The sequence below is a fragment of the Chiloscyllium plagiosum genome, unplaced genomic scaffold, assembly GCF_037043375.1.
Source record: "Chiloscyllium plagiosum isolate Xiang-an unplaced genomic scaffold, Cpla_swu_hap1 HiC_scaffold_6, whole genome shotgun sequence".
NCBI lineage: Eukaryota > Metazoa > Chordata > Chondrichthyes > Orectolobiformes > Hemiscylliidae > Chiloscyllium > Chiloscyllium plagiosum.
Window position 1 is genome coordinate 57,194,682 of NW_028270144.1, and position 21,172 is coordinate 57,215,853.

General features: G+C 39.5%; 1 protein-coding gene across 6 annotated transcripts in view; it reads right to left on the reverse strand.

Annotated features, from left to right (window-relative positions):
• cep295 (centrosomal protein 295) overlaps nucleotides 1-21,172 on the reverse strand; it is a 191,195-nt gene that overhangs the window by 17,680 nt on the left and 152,343 nt on the right. For 3 of the 6 annotated variants that reach the window (XM_087988022.1, XM_087988027.1, XM_087988023.1), the window contains 2 exons: nucleotides 12,895-13,053; nucleotides 9,173-9,293 (listed from right to left, as the gene is read on the reverse strand). In XM_087988022.1, coding sequence (XP_087844148.1) covers nucleotides 9,173-9,293; nucleotides 12,895-13,053 — 280 coding nt within the window. Of the gene's footprint in view, nucleotides 1-6,420; nucleotides 7,827-9,172; nucleotides 9,294-12,894; nucleotides 13,054-21,172 lie in introns of those variants that run through there. The other 3 variants (XM_087988026.1, XM_087988025.1, XM_043691513.2) reach the window with 3 other exon arrangements.

Here is a 21,172-nt window from a genome sequence, read left to right on the forward strand (position 1 = left end):
AGATGAGGAATACAGCTGTACAAGGTTAGCTAGGAAAGCACTGCAATTGGTGAATCAAAGCAGAAGACTCAGTAAGGTTTTTCACATTAGATAGAGTCATATAACATGGAAACAAACCCTTCGGTCCAACTCATCCATGCTGACCAAGTTTCCCAAAGCAAACCAGATCCACCTGCCCGCATTTGGCCCATATCCCTCTAAATGTTTCCTGCTCATGTAACTGTCTAAATCTGTTCTAAATGTTGTAACTATAACTGCATTTTCCATTTCCTCTGGCAGTTTCTTCTACATTCGAATCACCCTGTTTGTGAAAAAGTTACCTCTCGGGTCCCTTTTAAATCTTTTTCCTCTCATCTTAAAAAAATTATGCACCCTAGTTTTGAACTTCCCAACCTAGAGAAAAGTCCTCTTGAGGTGAGAGGTCGGAGAAGGAATTATTTTTTTAAAATACAATTTATGTGAGCGCAGATATTTAGCTTGGAGTGAAGTAGGATACAGTGATTTTTCAATACTCCTTCTAGATAGAAACATGACAGAAGAGGATAATGGAATCAGTACATTCTGTACAGTTTGTGCTGCTGGGTTTTCTATTCAATGTTTAGAGAATGACATCGAAGGTTGAATCATCATCGTTATTAGTCATTGATGTATGTGTGAGACTTAACCATGTCTACAGATGATACAATCAAGGAGTATCAAGTAAATGAGGAAGACAAAAAAGGCGAAGAATTCATCCTTGGATACCCTTAATATAACTCTGTTGGAGTCAGAGCACATCATGGGAAATTCCCTAAGTATGACCAGATAGGCACACGTGAAGCTGAGCAAACAGAAACAAAGGGGAGGCTTTAAAAGATGGTTTAAAAGACTGCAGAGGAGGATGATTTTAGTTATGGTTATTTTAGTACTAAAGGGGTGAAATTTTGATGGCAGAGATTCAAACAGAAATCTGCAGATATAGTCAAGGCTTTTGGGGAAGATGGGATGACAACTCTATCTTAGACTGGAAAAGAAATCAAAATGTAATTTGGAAATTGTACGTAAATTGTAAGGGACATGGGTGTCGAGAATGGAACATATTTTGTTTCACAGTAATTCAAGAATAGTTTACTAATTCCAAAATTATCTAGTATTTGGGACACTTTAGAGACTGACCTGAAGGTTTGCCTCATGGACAAGATCAAGATTAGCTTGGAGATGATATTTGTGATGTGAACGCCAAAGGAAAGAAGAGGTAACTGAAAAGAAAAATGGGTTTCAGGACAAGGACAGCAAGGAAACAAAGCAGAAGAACAAAGATTTCTACAATGGTGACACAGCAATATATTAAACCCTCATACTGCTTTTGAAAGGTTAACGATGCAAGGAAAAGGGAAAATTCAGACAGTGAAAATACCAAGCATTTTGACATATCAGGAGATCCATTGTCCCCAGAATGCACCAGACAATCCACTCTTCAATGCAGGTGACTGGTTGCAGGCTCTAAACTAGGTGGCAAAGTGATGCCTTTCCCCCTCAGTCGCCCTCTGCTGGATGCTCTTCCTGTTGATCACAGGGGCTGTTGCTAGACAATCTACTCTTTGCTTTCCTGGAGAGTAAAGCAATTCACTATCTTGGTAATTAAATTGAATATTTATATATACTTTGTGGATGTCTCATGGAGTAGCAAATGTTTGCTGACAGCATCAGTAACATTAATCTTTTTAGGCTTTAGAGATTTCCAAAGTCCCAATAACATGGGCATCCACAATGACCAGGAATACGGAGTTCATGAAAGGACCGGTTTAGTTGACAAGCAACTGAGTCCAGGCTTTACCCGGCTACTCCCACAAATGTGGGGGGTACTGCTGGTGGCAATTTTTGCCCTTGTTGGCACTCTGGGAATTGCCCCAACAATGCAGTTATGTCAGCGCTCAGCTCTGACCATCAGGCGTAGCTTCTTGCTAGCATCTTCATCTTGGAATCTCCAGATGACCCTGGTAGAATTTGGCCAGTATCGGGCAGTGACCTTTATCTGGGACAATCATTCTTGCTCCCCACAGTAATATGCCTTCAACTATAGTGATCTGACCTTGCTGTGTTCAATCCTGGTTGCAATGGCCCTTCTGTCTCCCCATTACCACAGCTGTTTCAGTTTTGCTAGGACAGGTTTATTTTGTGTCCACAGTTGGATATTGTTGGCAGTAACTGGAAGGGTGTCCAGAATGTTTAAAACCAAAAAAGTCTCTTCCAGAGGAGGCATCACCCCTCGAGTATCTGCATTAGCCACTCTGCTTCCTGGATGGTGTTCCATCTTGCTTTTGTACACACTGAGAATAAGGGCTCACACTGAATTCTATTGGAAGCTTTAAGCTGCACTACCTTGAAGACAAGTAGTCTTAGCACGGGTTTGTGATCTGTTACTATGAAAGATTCCCATCTGCAAAAGGTACTGGTGGAACTTCCTCCCACCAAACCTTCCTTCTCTATCTGGTCATACTTTTGTTTGGCATCAGCCAAAGTCCAGGAAGCATATGCTCTCGGTTCGGCCACTGGTGAGTCAATACTATCCCAACACCACACAGGGAGGCATTGTATGTCAGCACCACTCTCGTCTCGGACTGTAGTGACCCAACTCCTTACGTAGCAGCTTTATCATTTCCCTGAAGACTGCTTCTTGGCTTTGCGGCCATTTTCAAGGCTGATCGTTTTTCAACAAGTGTAAAGGAGCCAAGATGGAGGTCAGGTCACATATGAATTTTCCGTAATAATTCACTAACCCAAGGAAAGACCTAAGCTCCAGTACAGATATGTGAGCCAGGCTCCTTTGATTGCCCTCACTTTCTCTTCCATCGGGTGTAATCCGGTTTTGTCGACTCTGTAACCCAAGTAGGTCACTTGGGCCGCCTGGAACACAGTTTTCTCAATCTAAAGCATACACCCACCTAGGAACAATGTTTAAGCACGATGTCTAGTTCTCTTTATTGGTCTTCCCTGTTATTATTACACCATCCAGATAAATAGCAACCTGGTGTAGCCCTTGTAAAATGCACTCCGTGGTGTCCTAAAAGAGGATACAGGCTGATGATAACTCAAATGGCAGTCTTGTATAATGATATAAACCCTTATGGGTATTAATTGTAGCATACTTCTGGGACTCCTCATCCAGTCACACTCGGGGCGACGCAGTGGTCAGCACTGTTGCCTCACAGCGCCAGGGACTCAGGTTCAATTCGAACCTCAGGCGACTGTCTGTGTGGAGTTTGCACAATCTCTCAATATCTGTAAGAGTTTTCTCTGGGTGCTCTAGTTACTTCCCACATTCCTCAACAGATGTGCAGGTTAGGTGGACTGACTATGTTAAGATTAAATTAGATTACTCAGTGTGGAAACAGGCCCTTCAGCCCTACAAGTCCACACTGACCCACCGAAGCGTGACCCACTGAAGCATAACCTACCCAGACCCATTCCCCTACATTTACCCCTTCACCTAACACTACGAGCAATTTAGCATGGCCAATTCACCTAACCTGCACATTTTTTGGACTATGGGAGGAAACCGGAGCACCCGGAGGAAACCCACGCAGACACGGGGAGAATGTGCAAACTCCACACAGTCAGTCGCCTGAGGCGGGAATTGAACCTGGGTCTCTGGCGCTGTGAGGCAGCAGTGCTAACCACTATGCCACCGTGCCTCCCACAAATAGTTCTCTATTAGCCGAATAAAACCGATAGCGTCTTAGGATTAAAGAAGGTTCAGGTCATAATATTTCTTAACTCAGTCAGTTTTTGGAGGATTTGAGTGTCTGGTGCCTCTGGGAAAGTTGAGCCTCTGATCATTAAAAATGCTGCGGGTCCACGTGCAGTCAGAAGGATGACGTTTTGCTTTTCATCTGCCCCAAATGACATTTACCCAGAAAAAAATAATATTGTATTCTTTCCACATACTGGGCCCAGTCTTCGACAGCAGAGCCAAATGAGTCAAACTTCCCAAATAGAAGCATGGTACCAGAAATGCTTACCCCAACTCCAAGATGACTGTCGCAAGCGAATATTCTTCAGTCACATCCTGTTTTCTTCCATTCCCACTGAAATAACTGCAGAGTGGCTGGGTCCCGTCACTAAGTCTTCCTCTAATTACTCGAGCACAGTACATTGGTTGTCGCCAGCCAGCTCAGAGTCCGTCCTCAACTGAGGAGATTCAAATCTCCTGGTTATATTGGTCAGCCAAGGTTTTACAGATTGGCCCAGGTTAACAACCAACAATCGAGAACCTCAGTCAACAAGGTCCATCTGGTCCCAAACACTACACAGTCCCATTAAATTTCTCTAGCACTTTTTTTTTGAAAAACACTAATTTGCTTCCATTTCTTCTTCACAAAAGACCCTTGCTTCTCTATCACTTCTGGGAAGATTTTTGTGACTTCTGTTTCAGACTATAAGTGGATTACATGTGTCTTCACAATTTTTTTTCTTTTAACATACTTTTAGAAGTTCTTTACAGTTCATTTTTATGTTCTTCATAAATTGACTTTCATACTCTAATTATCTCCTCTTAATTTCTTGGTCTTCATTCAATGAATTTCAATCCTTTCCTATCCTCAGACTTGATTTTATCTTCACTTTTATTATTTGTTCATTTACACAAAAGGAATATAAAACTGCTGTAATGCATACATTTGCTCCTTAAATTTTAACCATTACCTATCTATTATCATGCCTTTTGATAAGATACCCAGTCTAACTTTTCTTTGTTTAGATTTAGAATCAGAGTTTCAGATTAGACTACTTCATATTCTATTCCAATTAAGAATTCTTTCATGTAATAGTCACTTTTTCCTAAAAGATCTTTCATAACAAGATTGCTAATTATCCTTATCATTGCACAAAATAAGTCTTAAGATACATTTTCCCAAGTTGGTTCCTCAAAGTGTTGGGCTTAAAAAAAATCCATCCTGTATACTCCTCGGGAACTCATTTGCTATAGTATTATGACTAATGTGGCTTACCCTAGTAACATCTAGATTCATATCAAAAATTAAATTACTGTAGTACCCTAGTTGCTTGCATCTCTAATTTCCTGTTCAATGTTATCATCTATTTCATTACTACCTTGTGGAGGCCTCTGGACTACACCCACTAACGTTTTCCACCCCTTATTTCTGCTTAGCTACACCCATGCCTATTCCATATCTATAGTATTATAATATTCACTAATAACATCAGCTCACCTCCATTTATGTTTTGCCTGTACATCACAGAATTTGACTACTCTTGGACGTTCAATTTCCAGGCGAAGTATTCACGATCATGAGAGCTCAAGACAGAGTAAATATGGAGAAAATGTTCCTATTCATGAAAGGATTGATAATGAGAGGGCGCTGATTTTTTTGTAACTAGTAAAAGAAGCAAAAATCAATAAGAGGGATAACTGTTCCAAGCACTAAGTGGTTCATATCTGGAAAGTATTATCCTGAATTGTGGTAGAGGCAGGTTTAATTGAGGCAAAGCGAATTATTTGAGAAGGATGAATGCACAGAGAGACAAGGAGAAAGATGGAGACGAAGCTACTCATTTGGAGAACCAGCATAGAATCCCTCCAGTGTGTAAGCAGGCCATTTGGCCCATCAGGTTCACACCCATCCTCCAGAGAGCATTCCTCACTCCTATCTGTGTAACTCTGCATTTACCCTGGCTAACCCAGCTAGCATGTGCATTCCTGGACACTATGGGCAATTTAGCATTGCCAATCCAGCTAACCTGCACATCTTTGGACTGTGGGAGGAAACTCATGCAGACATGGGGAGAATGTGCAAACTCTACAGTTACCCAAAGTGAAATTGAACCCTGGTCCCGGATGCTGTGAGGCAGCAGCATTAACCACTGAGTCACCACACACAGAGGCTTTGAAATGAGTGGCCTCCTATCTTGTACGGTGACATGTCAAATTGCCAATGTTCCTTTTTAGATTTCAATAGAGTTCATAATTATATCAAGTGTTATTAGTCAACTCACAATTTAAATACAGCTTGGAGCTTCCCCTGGAACTGTCAAGAAACTATGGGGCACCAACCCCTGACATGAAAGTTCCTGAGGAGACATAGTTTGCCACTTCCTTCTCAGTGCTTCGATGTTAAAAGGTACATTCACCAACATCACATTGCAATACAGTCTCATGGTAGGGAGGATTTTGGAACGGTAAAGGTGCAAGTGACTAAGTGAAGCGGGTCAACAGAGGCATTGAGACCTTGATAGTTACAAGCTTGGGTTATACAGCAAATGAGATAACATACATTTGGAAGAGGTCAAACTGATTCGTTCTAAAATTGAAGAATCACACTATGTTATTGAACAAAGATTGCAGCTGCAGACACTGATGCAAAAGACACTTCAGTCTAAAAATTATAAACTTGAACTCTGCCCACCTGAAAAAGAAACTTTTTTTAACCATTAATCTTCTACGAGGCTTGTGTCAGGAGTGGGATAGAATGCTCTCTCTTCCTAAGCAACAACACTGAAGTTGATTTGACACCATCCAGGAAATGCAGCCCACTTAATTGGTACCCATCCAACACCTTCAGCACCATTGCACAATACGAGCAACACTGTAGGTTGTACCTTAGCTCTTTTGCAGTACATTCCAAAACCACCATGCAGCAAATGCATGGGGGGGAGCACTGTCACTTGCAAGTTCCCCTCCAAGCCACATACCTACCTACTTAGTACTATATCGTTAGTCAAGTATAGATTTTCACTTTTCTGAGAAGCTTATGTTGGCAGTGTCAGTATGTAGTTGAGTCTTTGTGCTTGCAAGCACAATCTACTATCATTTTAGATGGTCTTAATTTTACAATGAAGTGCTGAAATGTTTGGCAACAGGTTGTCTTCTCTGGGATAGTCAGCTAAGACTGATGAACTGACTTCTTTATTGTTCACAAATCTTCAAATTCCTCATCATTTTCATTAAACCAGTCCCAGTTCTTCTTGGATGTCAGATCTCATGCCCACATTGAAGGAATCAGCAATGAGATTGGGTGTTCCAGTCTGATCCGCAAGATTGCTTGCAGAAGTGCCTATCAAGCAGAGATTTGCAGGTTGCTGACTCAATACTTGAATGTATTGAGTCTCCATCTATTCTTGGGCTTGAAATGGAGGTTCAGCTCTGAGTGATCGAGCCAGTTGCTATGGCTTTCCTAACTTTGAAGCTAACATCAAAAGAGATGTTGTTCATCTTGGAATCTCTGATTAAAAGAAGTTGTAGTCAGTGTTGTATTTTGGTAAGCTACCTTGCAGACCTTACACAAGGCCGCTCTCTTGATGCAAAAGCAGCAATTACTGGAGAAAACTCGGGTCTGAAGGGTCACTGGACTTAATGTTAACTCTGCTTTCTCTCCACAAATGCTGCCAGACCTACATTGTTTCTCCAGCAATTTGTTTTTTGTTGTTTCCAATTCCCAGCACCTGCAGTTCTTTGTTCTATTTCACTGCCACATTGATGTCTAGTCTGGCGAGTTCAGGGCCACCAAAGGAGAGTGTTATTTGGGATGACTGTTACTAATTTCAAACAACAGTTTCAAATTCCGGCAGGCAGGTTTTGGAATTTTTCTTTTTCCCCACCTTTTCAAGTTAGAGATTGTTCTTTTTGCCTCTATTGTAGTTTGACAGCATTATGAGTTTCCCATTGACTGCAGTAAATTGGTCATAGCCACAGGAACTAAGACAGTATCTGTGAAGTCTCTAAGCTGTGGATTCAGTTTCAGAATTTCCCTCTCAGGTGGGTTGCCAAGCAAAGCTCAAAGAATCTCCTATTCTTGTTTCTTTTCATCCACAGTCTGGTAAACAAACAACTGTAATAGAGTGACAGAGTCAGAGTCATACAGCATGGAAACAGACCCTTTTTTCCAACTAGTCCACACCGACCATGTTCCAAAATTAAACTAGTTCCACTTGTGTGCGTTTGGTCCATATCACTCTTAACCTTTCCTATTCATGTACTTATCAAAATGTCTTTTAAATGTTGTAACCGTACCTGCATCCACCACTTTCTCTGGCAGTTCATTTCACACACAAATCATTGCATTAAAAAAGTTAGCCCTCATGTCCTTTTAAAACTTTCTCCTCTTACCTTAAAATGTGCCTCCAGTTTTAAAACCACCCCATCCAAGTCAAAAGATCCTTGTTATTCACCTTATTTATGCCCAAGATTTTGTAAACCTCTTTAAGATCACTCCTCAACATCCTATGCTCCAGTGAACAAAGTCCCAGCCTACCTACCTCAACTCTCCATTCATGGCAACATCTTGATAAATCTGTTCTGAACCTTCTCTGATTTAATCATGTCCTTCCTATAACAGAGTGACAAGTACTGCACACAGTACTCCAGAACAGGTTTCACCAACGTCCTTTAAAGTTTAAATGTGACATCTCAACTCCTTTCCTCAAATAGTGTAAGCAACGAAGGCAAGTATGCTTAATGCCTTCTTAACAACTCTGTCTAATATATGGAATATGGTGTGCTTTTGCTCCAAAACATGATCAATTTAATCAGTTCGGCTGTATGGATTTCTTCCCACCTGACGTTTATTTGTATCAAGAAGGATATCACAGAGATGCTGTCAAGGTTCATTTGTTCTCTCCTCAGCCAGCAACACATATAGCCATGATAGACTACAGATCTAAAGTAATAGTCAGAAGGATTTGTGAAGAGTTGAGAAGGAATATTTTCACTTAGCGGATTATGTATTCTAGAACTCTGTCTGAAGAAGAGTTGCAGAAGAGAAAATCTCAAAGCATTTACAAATCACCAAGGTGGGTACTTTAAGTTCTCATAACCTACAGGTCTATGGGAGTGAGAATAGCCTGAACAGCTTTTTTTCCCTGACGGCCACAGAGATGATGGTGTGAAACGGTCACATTCTTCTGTGCCAGCCTAAATTTCTAACTAAACATAATTTTTCACGCGCTTCATCCTATTGAATAGTTTAAGGCAGACAGTAAACACTCCATAAAGTTAATCACTATCAGCTAAAAGAAAACAAAAGTATGACATGAAACTTATTATTTAGCAGAAGCAATGCAATGAATCAATTGGATAAGCTTAATATTAAACTCATCATTTTCAACACTGGTATTATTAAATTACTTAGGTAAAAACAATGACTGCAGATGCTGGAATTAAATTACTTCTCCATACCTTTTGGAGAGTTTTGAGAAGATGCCATGTGATTTATTTTGCAATCTGCAACTTCTAAGTTATGCAAGCTCGTAATTGCATGATCAGTGGTCTTGAGCTTTGAAGGCTGCAACTCATTTACCTACATAAAAAGATATAATACTTAATATTCTAGATGACTTTCAGACAAAAATATTCAGAAATAATTTAACTTTTTCTGTTTCATGTAATATGAAACTAATTTGAATTTGTAAACTTTACAGTCTATTATTTACCATTAGTATTCGGCAGAAATGTTACCAACATTAGTAGACTGAGCTCATGATATGTTTTTATTTGCATCAAGACAACAATCGAGCTGCAAAAACTTATGTATTCTAAAGTTCTATGTACTTGTTCAAAAATAAAAATACGTGATCCTCTGGAATTCAAGAGGCATATTATAGTTATTACATTCGTCAAGATGTTCATGGACATTTGGAGGTACTCAAGTTTTCAAAATCTGGATTAAAGCAGCTTTCGAACTAGAGATTTGAGGGGTTTTGGATTTGTTCTAATTTTTTTATCCAAATGAATTTGAACACCACAGTTGAAACAGATTGAGAATTTCTGGTTTTACACATCAACAGCGATATAGAATATGAAGTATGGAATATATTTTTCTGTTGAGCCTTTATAACATTCTTACGTACAGTTGGAGAGAAAGTGGGAGACAAGTGTTGCATAAAAATCAAAGTCTATGTGCAAAGTGTGGAAATTAGCACCAAAAGAAACATTCTAACTTTGTAGGAGTGGGAAATAAAAATCAGGATTCAGTTTTCAATTGCCAAAGTAACTAAACGGTTAAGGAAGAGAGTGTCAGCAATGGTAAAATTGTAATGTTTAGGTTGTACAATTGATTCATGGCTGTAGACCAGACAAATGTAATTAAGTTGGTAAGAGGTCAAAAATATAAAAAAGGAATATCACACCATCAGGGGCTGCAGTACAGACTTTATAATTATGAAAAGGTAATAGAAGAAAGAATTTGCAGACAATCAAAGTAATAAAATTCACAGAGGAGATTTCTCGGAGGAGAAATGGAATTTCTACTAAAGGGTATAAATAAACAAAAAAAAATTGAGATCTTAAACCAACTACAAGACTCTTTACTCAAAGATTATGCTGACCTCTAAAAGAGGAACACCTTGTCATTTTCACTTATTAGCAACCAATTAGATCAGGAAGCTGAGTTAGGAACATAACATGTGATCTACCATAAGTGAATCGTAGCTAATACGCACCTTCAGTTCCTTTTGCTACCTCTGCTCCATAACCTTTATGCCATTAACAACACAAAGCAAACAATTTGCTTGAAAGCTCCAATATTTCAAATGTCATGTGAATATCCATTGACTATAGCCTTAAATTTATACAGTTTTAAAAATAGGTCCAAACAAAAAATCAACCCAATTGAATTGAGACAGGGTAAATTTCAGAAGATGCAGGAGCTAATTAGCTGAGGTGATGTATTAAAAGGTGAAATTAGTGCACAGATTTATTGATCAGCAATAAGACATTAAAAAGGAAAATATAAACAGAATTCAATCCATTCACTTCCCATTTTAATGGTAGGGGCAAGATAATGGCAATTGCTAAAGTTTCACAATCTTTCATTCATTTATATATTGAAAGGAGGCTTAGTGCCTTAGTTTTTTATTCCATGTCCCACTGTTAAAAGGTGACAGGCCAGGTACCAATGCCTTGGAAATGCAGCATGTAAAAGGTTAGCATTAATGTAAGTGACAGTGCTTTTCTAGAACTGCTTGAAAGCCAAAAGCAGCAGGTGTGCTGATCCACACCATGAAGAAAGCCCATCAAAACATTCAGCAATTGGATCCACACTTAAAGTCCTCCTAACCCATGGAGTCTTTGTAGGACCGTCCAAAAATCCTCACTTGATCTTCCTAGCCCCACCATCAATATGTCTTCTCATTTTCCATCAGTCCAACCAACCCACTGACATCATCCAACCCTCAATCTCTACTCCTTCTCAAATGATTGCCTACAATAGGAAATGGATTTCAAAATGGACTGAGGAGCAGGAAAGGAGCAAGGACAAGGCCCAGACACGGCACATGCCAGAACTTGAGAGCAATATCTGAAGGCCACAATGATAGTAGCTGATACCAGCGGATGTTAAAATTGAAAATACAAGGTGATAAAAGGGAGCCAGGTGAAAGATGGAGTTCAAGTCTGAGCATGCAGTAGAAACAGTGAGGAAAAGGTCACGTGAGCAGGCAAGCCATTGAGCAGCAGTCTACAAACTATGTTAAAGAGAAACTCAGAACATTAAATGGATATATCAATGTTATAAAGAGCCTCAACAGAATAACATTAAAATGGTCAACATTAAGCATGCACACTTTAAAAATACTTTTACAGAATCATAGCTTATATTGTAATTGAATTTTAATAGCTTGTGTATGACTATAGCACAATGAATGTCAAGGTTTTAGGAGAACTCATTAGCAACATTAAGTTTTCCATATTTGAATATTTATGTTCAGTAAAATGTCATATGAAACTGTCACATGGGTGTCCATTACCTTAAATTATTTCTCCTTATGACTTATAGTCTCATAACAAATAATCAAAAAATGCAACCACTGTATAAAAGAGGTTTTGTAAAAGAAACACAGAACATGGTCTGCCAGATGTCCACTAGTGGAAAGAAATGTGGTGCCTCCAATGATAGTTTCTTTTCAAAATTAAAAATGTAATTCCCTAACTTCCCGTTATTGCCTGGATATCTATTCAAATCTTAAAAAACAACAAATCCAGCATTAATTACCAGTTCATATTTTAAACTTCTCAAATCTAATAAAGGGAGTGTACCGTATAGGGCTTCTTTTGCAACATATTTCCTTTTCACTTATGATTTTTCACATCCTAACAGTGAGAATAATTCTGCCCTCAGCAGCAATTCAATATCTAGAAAACACATTTCCCAACAATAAAAGGGGAAATTACTCAAATCATCTTCATTCTAGCAGAAGAGATTATGTTATTACATACAACCCCTCGTGCTCCAAAGCAGAAGAAAAACCAATGGACAAACCTCTAAAAGTGGGATCATAAAAGCTTCAAAATGTCACATCAGTTGTTTAAAAAAACAGTTTGGGAATTTTAAATCAGAGTTTCTAAGTTCCTTAAGCTGATAGTTAATGACTGATGACTAGTCTGTAAAATATGCTGTATGTTCAAGTGACTATGTACATAAAATAACTGTCCGATGACCTCGAACGGGAAATATTTATTCAAAAATCAGTGTTCATTCCAAATCAGAAATGTTCATTCAAATCATTAAAGATCAATTTTTCAAGAGAATATTAATAAAACCACCGACTATGCTTGTTGCCGCCATAGCCACAGTCCTTTCGACGTCATTATAAGCATCCAGATAGGACTGGCGAAATAGCTTCATATTTTGTTTTGTGCAGTAGCTTGGTTGCTGTGAAATGAATTCTAATAGAAGTGATGCACAGTAGACATAGGAACAACCCATGGTGACACATTCACTAACACACTTGCAAATATGTGAATGAAAATAAAACCAAGATACATTAAACCTGTGTCATACACAAAACTGTCTGAAAGTTGTTTACAACAATTAATGTTAAGTTTAAGTTGCCTTATGCGGTTGGTAGGAAATAAAAGGCCATTTGTAAATTAGATCCGTGAAACTGAAGGAATATACTTACTTGATTTCTTACCTGAGTAAATGTTTGGAATTCATTTTGACTTGTATTGCTTTTTATTGGAAATGTCAGTCCTAGTTCTTCATCTACTAAAGTTGAATCATTCAAAGATAGTTGGGAGAGTTCAGGTTCTTCCATGATCCCAATATTTGATTCAATTTCCTAAGAGTATTTACAAAATGGATTATTACAATTCCCAGCAGCATAAAAATTGATGAGAAAGCTCAAGAACACAGCTCATAAACTTGAATTACATTCAACATCATAAGCTCGAGCTACCTAATATTATAGTAAAATAACATTGCAAAAACCTCTCAATAGTTAAACAGTACTCAAAATGCAACAGCATTGCTGGAGATTAGTATTGTTGAGTGTTTAATCTTTACATTTAACAATTCTTCAATTAAAAACATCCTCAATGAGTCCTATTTTGCCAAACTGTGAAATTTTTAACAGTTCAAACATTCAAAGCTTTTACATTTAATCTATTTTGCGAGACATGAATTGTAGTCCATTTACTTCAGTATAAAACTTTCAGCAACGGCTGAGGAACATTATTTGTTTCAGCAACTTCTGATAGAAAAGAAGGAAGTGTTACAGATGGATGAGGCCAATTGGTAGAAATAATAAAGAAGATGGTGTTAATTGGACATAATACTACTTTCGAGGATGGACATTTTATTTCATCTTTAATATAAATTGGTGCATCCAAGTGAACAGTTCTGATAATCAGTGATAGGGTTGGTAGAAACAGAGGAAAAAGGTTTCCTTCAGAGGACTTGAGACTACATATTGTTTTAGAGTGGTTCCTTCGATACCAAGGTTTAAGTTAGAAATAAAACGGTGTTTGAAGCAGCAATTTTCAAAGTCACTCCACAGCTCCAATAAAGGATGTACAGTAACAAAAGACCCCGTGCTGGAAAGACAGCCAAAACTTCCAACAACTAATTCACCATTACACAGGCACAAGCCATTGTCTTCCTCCAATAAGTAACGTTAAAAAGAAAATTCAGGGCTAGAGATCAAACACATTTGGATTGATTGGGCTCCTAATTGTTTTCTGCACATCAACAACTTTTTAGAAAACTAAAGATGACACTTATATAGCAGAAGCATTTAAAGAAAAAGCTATTGAGAGCAGAAAAAAACAACAGGATTTCCCCACAATATTTATCTTCTTTTACTCCAGGCTACAACATTAAACTTGACTTTAATAGTACTATAAAGAGGAAAAAAATACTCTGGAAATAATTCAGCATTTTTCTCCTTCTGAATAATCCAGTAGTAGATTGTAATCATGAACAGCAGGTCCAAGAGAGCTTACAATAAAACAAAAATTAGAATTTTAAAGATATTAAAAATGTTGGGAAATCATGCACATAAATAATTCACAAACTAAGTGTTACAGTAAGCAATGTGGACTGTTTTCTTTGTCTCATTTTGTCATAGGTGCTGCCAGAGTTACTTCATCTGCACTGAATCTACTGTTGCCCCAGCTCCTACTAATCAGACTTGAACAGTTCCTGTGAAATTCTCTGTCTTCCACATTTGCTGCTATTCTAAATATAACTTTGCGTTCTTTTCCCATCCTCAACAACACACCTGCAAATTGAGTTTCCTATAGGTGCACTGGTTTCCTCTCTCAATCCAAAGCTGTGCAGGTTTGGTAAACTGGCGATGCCCATAGTGTTCAGGGATGTGTAGGTTAGGTGCATTGATCAATGGTGAATATAGGATAATAGGGGAGGGGAATGGGCCTGGGTGGATTACTCTTCAGAAGGTCGGTGTGGACTCGTTGGGCCGAAGGGCCTGTTTCCATACAGTATGGATTCAAAGAAACATTTGTGTCGAAAGGCAGTGCAGTTAGCAGGCCAAGCAGCAGTGTTTATCAAGCCTATAATTTTATAATTGTCCAGCACTGGATTGGAGGGACCTTTCTTGAATTATTTGCAGGCCTCAGCCTTGACTTTCTTGTGGACTACTTAGGATTTATTTTGAATCTTGGTCAGCAGGAATTTATAGTATAGAAACAGAACCATTCAAACCCTCAAGCTGAGTTAATGGCTAGTCTGTTGTCAACTTCAGCTGCCTTTCAACTGTCTTACCAAATAAGAACAAGGAGAAAGTGAGGACTGCAGATGGTGGAGATCAGAGTCAAAAAGTGGGGTGCTGGAAAAGCACAGCAGGTCAGGCAGCATACCAAACATCAGCATTAATGTTACAAGTCAATTTGCTTTAAATTAACACAGCTAACATAAAAGTTGAAACAATCATCTCAGAATGGAGAGAAAAATCTGATTTTCAAATTTGATAGAGTAATTCAGCGAGTTTACAGGGTTTTAAAAATATTTGTGACCTGGTTTCATCTCCTACCTAGTACAGTGATATTAAAGGTACCTCTTTGCTGGTGAGGCTAAGTTTGGCAGCATTGATTCAGTTCTTCATGGCCATAAGCCCACAGCACAGAATATGATAAACTGGCAAACACACTGAATGTGCAATGGCCCAGATCTTCTGGTTACCACAAGATAAAAGACTCTCTACTAATGGCCACTTTTATAGTCAGATCTGTCCTGGATGCCTCCATCGTAAGAAATTGGGTAGGAGTCTACTCAGTGCATGACCAGAGGCCAATACACCTTCCTTTTAACGACGATAGCTGTCTTTTCCAGTAAGTAAAATGTTTAAAATAACTAATTATGATCAGGAAGCACTTAGGGACAAGGCCGTAGGAAGATTGGAAAGGGAACTGAATTGAGAAATGGCCTCATCAATCTCTGTTCAACATCATTTCCCAGTGCCCTACAGTTAACGCTACAAGTCTTGCCCTGGTTTGCCTTACCAAAAGGCAACACCTCACATTTATCAAAAGTAAACGTCATCTGCCACTTCGCCTATCTGATCAAGATCCCACTGTTCTCTCAGATAACCTTCTTCACAGTCCACTCTGCCACCAATTTTGGTGTCATCCACAAACTGCCCACTTGATATAAATCACAAAAAACAATGGACTCAGAACCAGTCCTTGTGGCCTCCAGTCCAAATAACAACTCTCAATCACCACCCTCTGTCTTTTACCATCAAGCCAATTTTGTATCTCTTCCTGGATCCCATGTGTTCTAACCTGACCAATCATGTAGGACTTTGTCAAAGGCCTTGCTAAGCTCCATGTAGACAATGTCTACCATTCTGCCTTCATCAACATGGTAACCTCATCAAAAAACTCAAAGTTAGTGAGACACAACTTCCCATACACAAAGCCATGCTGACTATTCCTAAACAGTCCTTGCCTTTCCAAATGCACGTAAATCCTATCTCTCAGCACCCCCTCCAACACGCACCACAACTCACAACAGATTTGTTAGTCTTTAGTTCCTAGGCTTTTCCTTTCAGCGTTTCTTAAACAATGGCCCAATATTAGCCATCATCCACTTTTCCATCAGTTCACCTATGGCTGTTGATGATACAAATATTTTGCAAGGGACCCCACAATCTCTTCCCTAGTTTCTCTCAATATTCTGGGATAGGGTGGCATGGTGGTTCAGTGGTTAGCAGTGGGAACAAGCTGGAAATTTAAGAAGGAAGTTAAAAAGTAAGTGAGAATTAGAGAAGTTAAGACAGACAACAGATTCAATGGAGCACAAAACTCAAGGAGGGATCATACAGTATGGTCAAGTGAAACAGGGATTGATAGGAAGGTTGAGGGGAGTAACAAATTAAGAATATTATATATGAATGCACAAAGCATAAGAAATAAGATGGATGAGCTCGAGGCTCAGTTGGAAATCGACAGGTACGATGTTGTGGGGATAACTGAGATGTGGCCTCAAGTGGGCAGGGCTTGGAAATGAATATTCAAGGCTATACGTGCTATCAAAAGGACATACTGACGGGCAGAGGGGGTAGGGTGGCCCTGTTGATGAGGAAGGATATTCAGTCACTTGTGAGGGCGGATATAGAATCAGGATATGTAGAGTCAGTATGGATAGAGCAGAGAAATTCTATGAGTAGAAAGACCCTAATGGGAGTTATCTAAAGGTCCCAAACAGTAGTCTGGATGTAGAATGTAAGTTGAATAAGGAGTTGAAACTGACATAATAACTACAGTTGTTATAGGGGATTTCATCATGCAGGTAGACTGGGAGAATCAGGATGGTACTGGACCCCAAGAAAGGGAGTTTATGGAGTGCCTCAGAGATGGATTCTTAGAACAGCTTGTACTGGAGCCTACCAGGGAGAAGGCAATTCCGAATCTGGTGTTGTGCAACAAACCAGATTTGACCAGGAACTAGAAGTAAAGGAGCCATTAGGAGATAGTAACCACAATATGATTAGTTTTAATCTGCAATTTGAGAGGGAGAAGGGAAAATTGGAAGTGTCAGTATTGCAGTTGAACCAAAGGGAACTATGGAGCGATGAAGGAGGAACTGGCCAAAGTTCAATGGTTCAATACCCTAGCAGGGATGGCAGTGGAACAACAATGGCAGGTATTTCTCGATATGATGCAGAAGGGGCAGGATCAGTTCAGTCCAAAGAGAAAAAAAGATCCTAAGGGGAGGCAGGAGCGGCCGTGGCTGACGAGGGAAGTTAAGGACTGCATAAAGATAAAAGAGAAGTATAACATAGCAAAGATGAGCGGGAAGCTGAGGATTGGGAAACTTTTAAAGAGCAACAGAAGAGAACTAAAAAGGCAATACGCGGAGAAAAAAAAAAGGTACGAAGGCAAACTGGCCAAAAACATGAAAGAGGATAGTAAAAGCCTTTTTAGGTATGTGACAAGAAAAAAGATGGTTAAGACTAAAAGACTACAGCCCTGGAAGACAAACGGGTGAATTTATTATGGGCAACAAGAAAATGGCAGAAGAGTTGAATAGGTACTTTGGATCTGTCTTCACTGGGGAAGACACAAGCAATCTCCGAGATGTAATAGTGGCTGAAGGACTTAGGGTAATAGATGAACTGAAGGGAATTTATATTGGGCAGGAAATGGTGTTGAAAGACTATTAGGTTTGAAGGCTGATAAGTCCCTGGGACCGGATGGTCTGCATCCCAGGGTAGTTAAGGAAGTGGCTCTAGAAATCATGGACGCACTGGTGATCATTTTCCAATGTTCTATCGATTCAGGATCGGTTCCTGTGGATTGGAGGGTGGCTAATGTTGTCCCACTTTTCAAGAAGGGAGGGAGAGCGAAAACAGGGAATTATAGACCGGTTACCCTGACGTCAGTGGTGGGAAAGATGCTGGAGTCAATTATAAAAGATAAAATTACGGCTCATTTGGATAGCAGTAACAGGATAGGTCAGAGTCAGCATGAACTTACGAAGGGGAAATCATGCTTGACTAATCTTCCGGAATTCTTTTGAGGATGTAACTATGAAATGGACAAAGGGAGAGCCAGTGGATGTAATGTACCTGGACTTTCAGAAATTCTTTGATAAAATCCCACAGAGGGGATGAGTGAGCAAAATTAGGGCACATGGTATTGGGGGCAAAACACTGATTTGGATTGAAAATTGGCTGATTGACAGGAAGCAAAGAATGATAGGTGGTGATCAGTGGGATACCACAAGGTTCAGTGCTGGGACTGCAGCTGTTTACAATGTACACCAATGATATAGATGAAGGTATTAAAAGTAACATTAGCAAATTTGCTGATGACACAAAGCTGGGTGGCAGGGTGAAATGTGAGGAGGATGTTATGAGAACACAGGGTGACTTGGACAGGCTAGGTGAGTGGATGGATGCATGGCAGATGCAGTTTAATGTGGATAAATGTGTGGTTATACACTTTGGTGGCAAGAACTGCAAGGCAGATTACTATCTAAAAGGAGTTAAGTAAAGTAAAGGGGAAGTACAACGAGATCTAGATGTTCTTGTACATCAGTCAATGAAAGCAAGCATGCAGGTACAGCAGGCAGTGAAGAAAACTAATGGCATGCTAGCCTTCATAACAAGAGGAATTGAGTATAGGAGCAAAGAAGTCTTTCTGCAGCTGAGCAGGGCCCTGGTGAGACCACACCTGAAGTATTGTGTGCAGTTTTGGATTCCAAATTTGAGGAAGGATATTCTGGCTATTGAGGGAGTGCACAAGGTCAATTCCCGGAATGGCGGGACTATCATATGTGGAAAGATTGGAACAACTGGGCTTGTATACACTTGAGTTTAGAAGGTTGAGGGGGGATCTGATGGAGACATAAGATTATTAAAGGATTGGACACTCTGGAGGCAAGAAGCATAGTTCTGCTAATGGGTGAGTCTAGAACCAGAGGACGCAGTTTAAAAATATGAGGTAGGCCATTTAGAACAGAGTTGAGGAAAAACTTCTTCACCCAGATAGTGGTGGATATATGGAATCCTTTGCCCCAGAAGGCAGTGGAGGCCAAGTTGCTGGATACTTTCAAGAAAGAGATGGATAGAGCTCTTAAAGATAGTGGAATCAAGAGTAGATAAGGCAGGAACAGGATACTGATTGTGGATGATCAGCCATGATCATAATGAATGGTGGTGCTGGCTCGAAAGGCCAAATGGCCTACTCCTGCACCTCGTTGTCTATTGCCTCACCACACCAAGAACACAGGTTGGATTTCACCTTTGGGCAAAGTGTGGAGATTGCACTTTCTCCCCATGTCTGCATGGGTTTCCTCCCACAGGCCGAAGATACAGCTTAGGTGGACTGGCTATGCCAAATTGCTCATAGCATCCAAAGCTGTACAGGCTAGGTGCAGCAATGGCTAATGCAAGATGATAAGATAGGGAGGTGAGTCTGGGCGAGATGTTCTTCAGACAGTCAGTCTGGACTTGTTGGGCTGACTGGCCTGCTTCTATAGTATAGGAATTCTATACTTGATCAGGTCCCAGGGATATACCAATCTTAATGCAGTTAAGACCTCCAGCACCACCTCCTCTTAAACGTGGACACTTTTCAGGATATCACTATTTACTTCAGAGTATCCTAGCTTCCAAGTCTTTCTCCAGTAAATACTGAAACAAAATATTCATTTACTATCTCACCTATATCCTGCGGTTCAACTCATATGCAGCCTTGTTGATCCTTAAGAGGCCCTATTTTCTCCACAATTACTCTTTGCCCCTAAAGTACTTGTAGAATTTCTTAGGATTCTCAGAATCAGAGATGCACAGCACGGACACAGACCCTTCGGTCCAACTCATGCATGCTGACCAGACATTTTTTAAATGTCGCAATCATACCAGCCTCCACCACTTCTTCTGGCAGCTCACTCTATACATGTACCACTCTGACTGCAAACTGTGCCCCTTGGGTTTCTTTTAAATCTTGCCTCTCTCACCTTGAACCTATACCCTCTAGTTTTGAACTATCCATGATAGGGTATGCCTATTTGCCCTATCTACGATAGGGTAAATAAATAGGAAAATCAAGCCTGTCATGATTTTACAAACCTTTATCATTAACCTTATTTGCCAAAGCTATCTCATGTCCCCAATTTGCCCTTCGGATTTCCCCAAATATACCCCTACTCAGAGTTCATGGAATGTTTGCAAGAATTTTCTAGTGTGAGCAAACTGTAGGCTATACAGTACTTGTCTTAGTATTGTGAATGAGATAGGATTAATTCAGGATTTTACAGGAAAGGCTGTGACCATAAAACGTTTGAATTTTACATTCAGTTTGCATTAGTGTGTAAAAAATTATTTATAAACGAGGATAATTATGACAGCATAAAAATAGAGCTGGCTGAAGTGATTTAGTAAGTTAGGTTAAAGAATAGATCATTTCAGAATACTTGGAATAGATACATTCTAAAGAGTAAGAAAAATTCCAAGAGTCAGCCTCACCAACTATCCTTAACTAAAAAGATAGTAATAATCTTACGCTGAAAGCATATAATTGTGCAAAGTGGTAAGTTAAATGATTGGACACACTAAACCAAAGAAGGATCAGTAAAAATACCGAGGGAAAAATTACAGTACAGTACAAGGGAAAGCAAGCCAGAAATAAGCATAAGAGTTTCTATAAATAATGACAAAAGACCAGACTTAAGAATGAGTTTTTATCCTAAGTAAGCCTGGAAAAATAATAATGGAAAACATGACAGCAGTCGAATTAAACAGGCTTATTTCATTGGTCTTCACTATAGAGGTTACAAGTCACATCCCACATGAAATGATAAATTAGGCAAATGGAACAGAGGGGCTAACACACGAAAATCACAAATCACCAGAGAAGCAGTACAGACTTGGAGCTGAGGCTGACAAGTGCTTGGGTTCCGATGGACGTCATTGTAGAGTCTTAAAAGAAAGT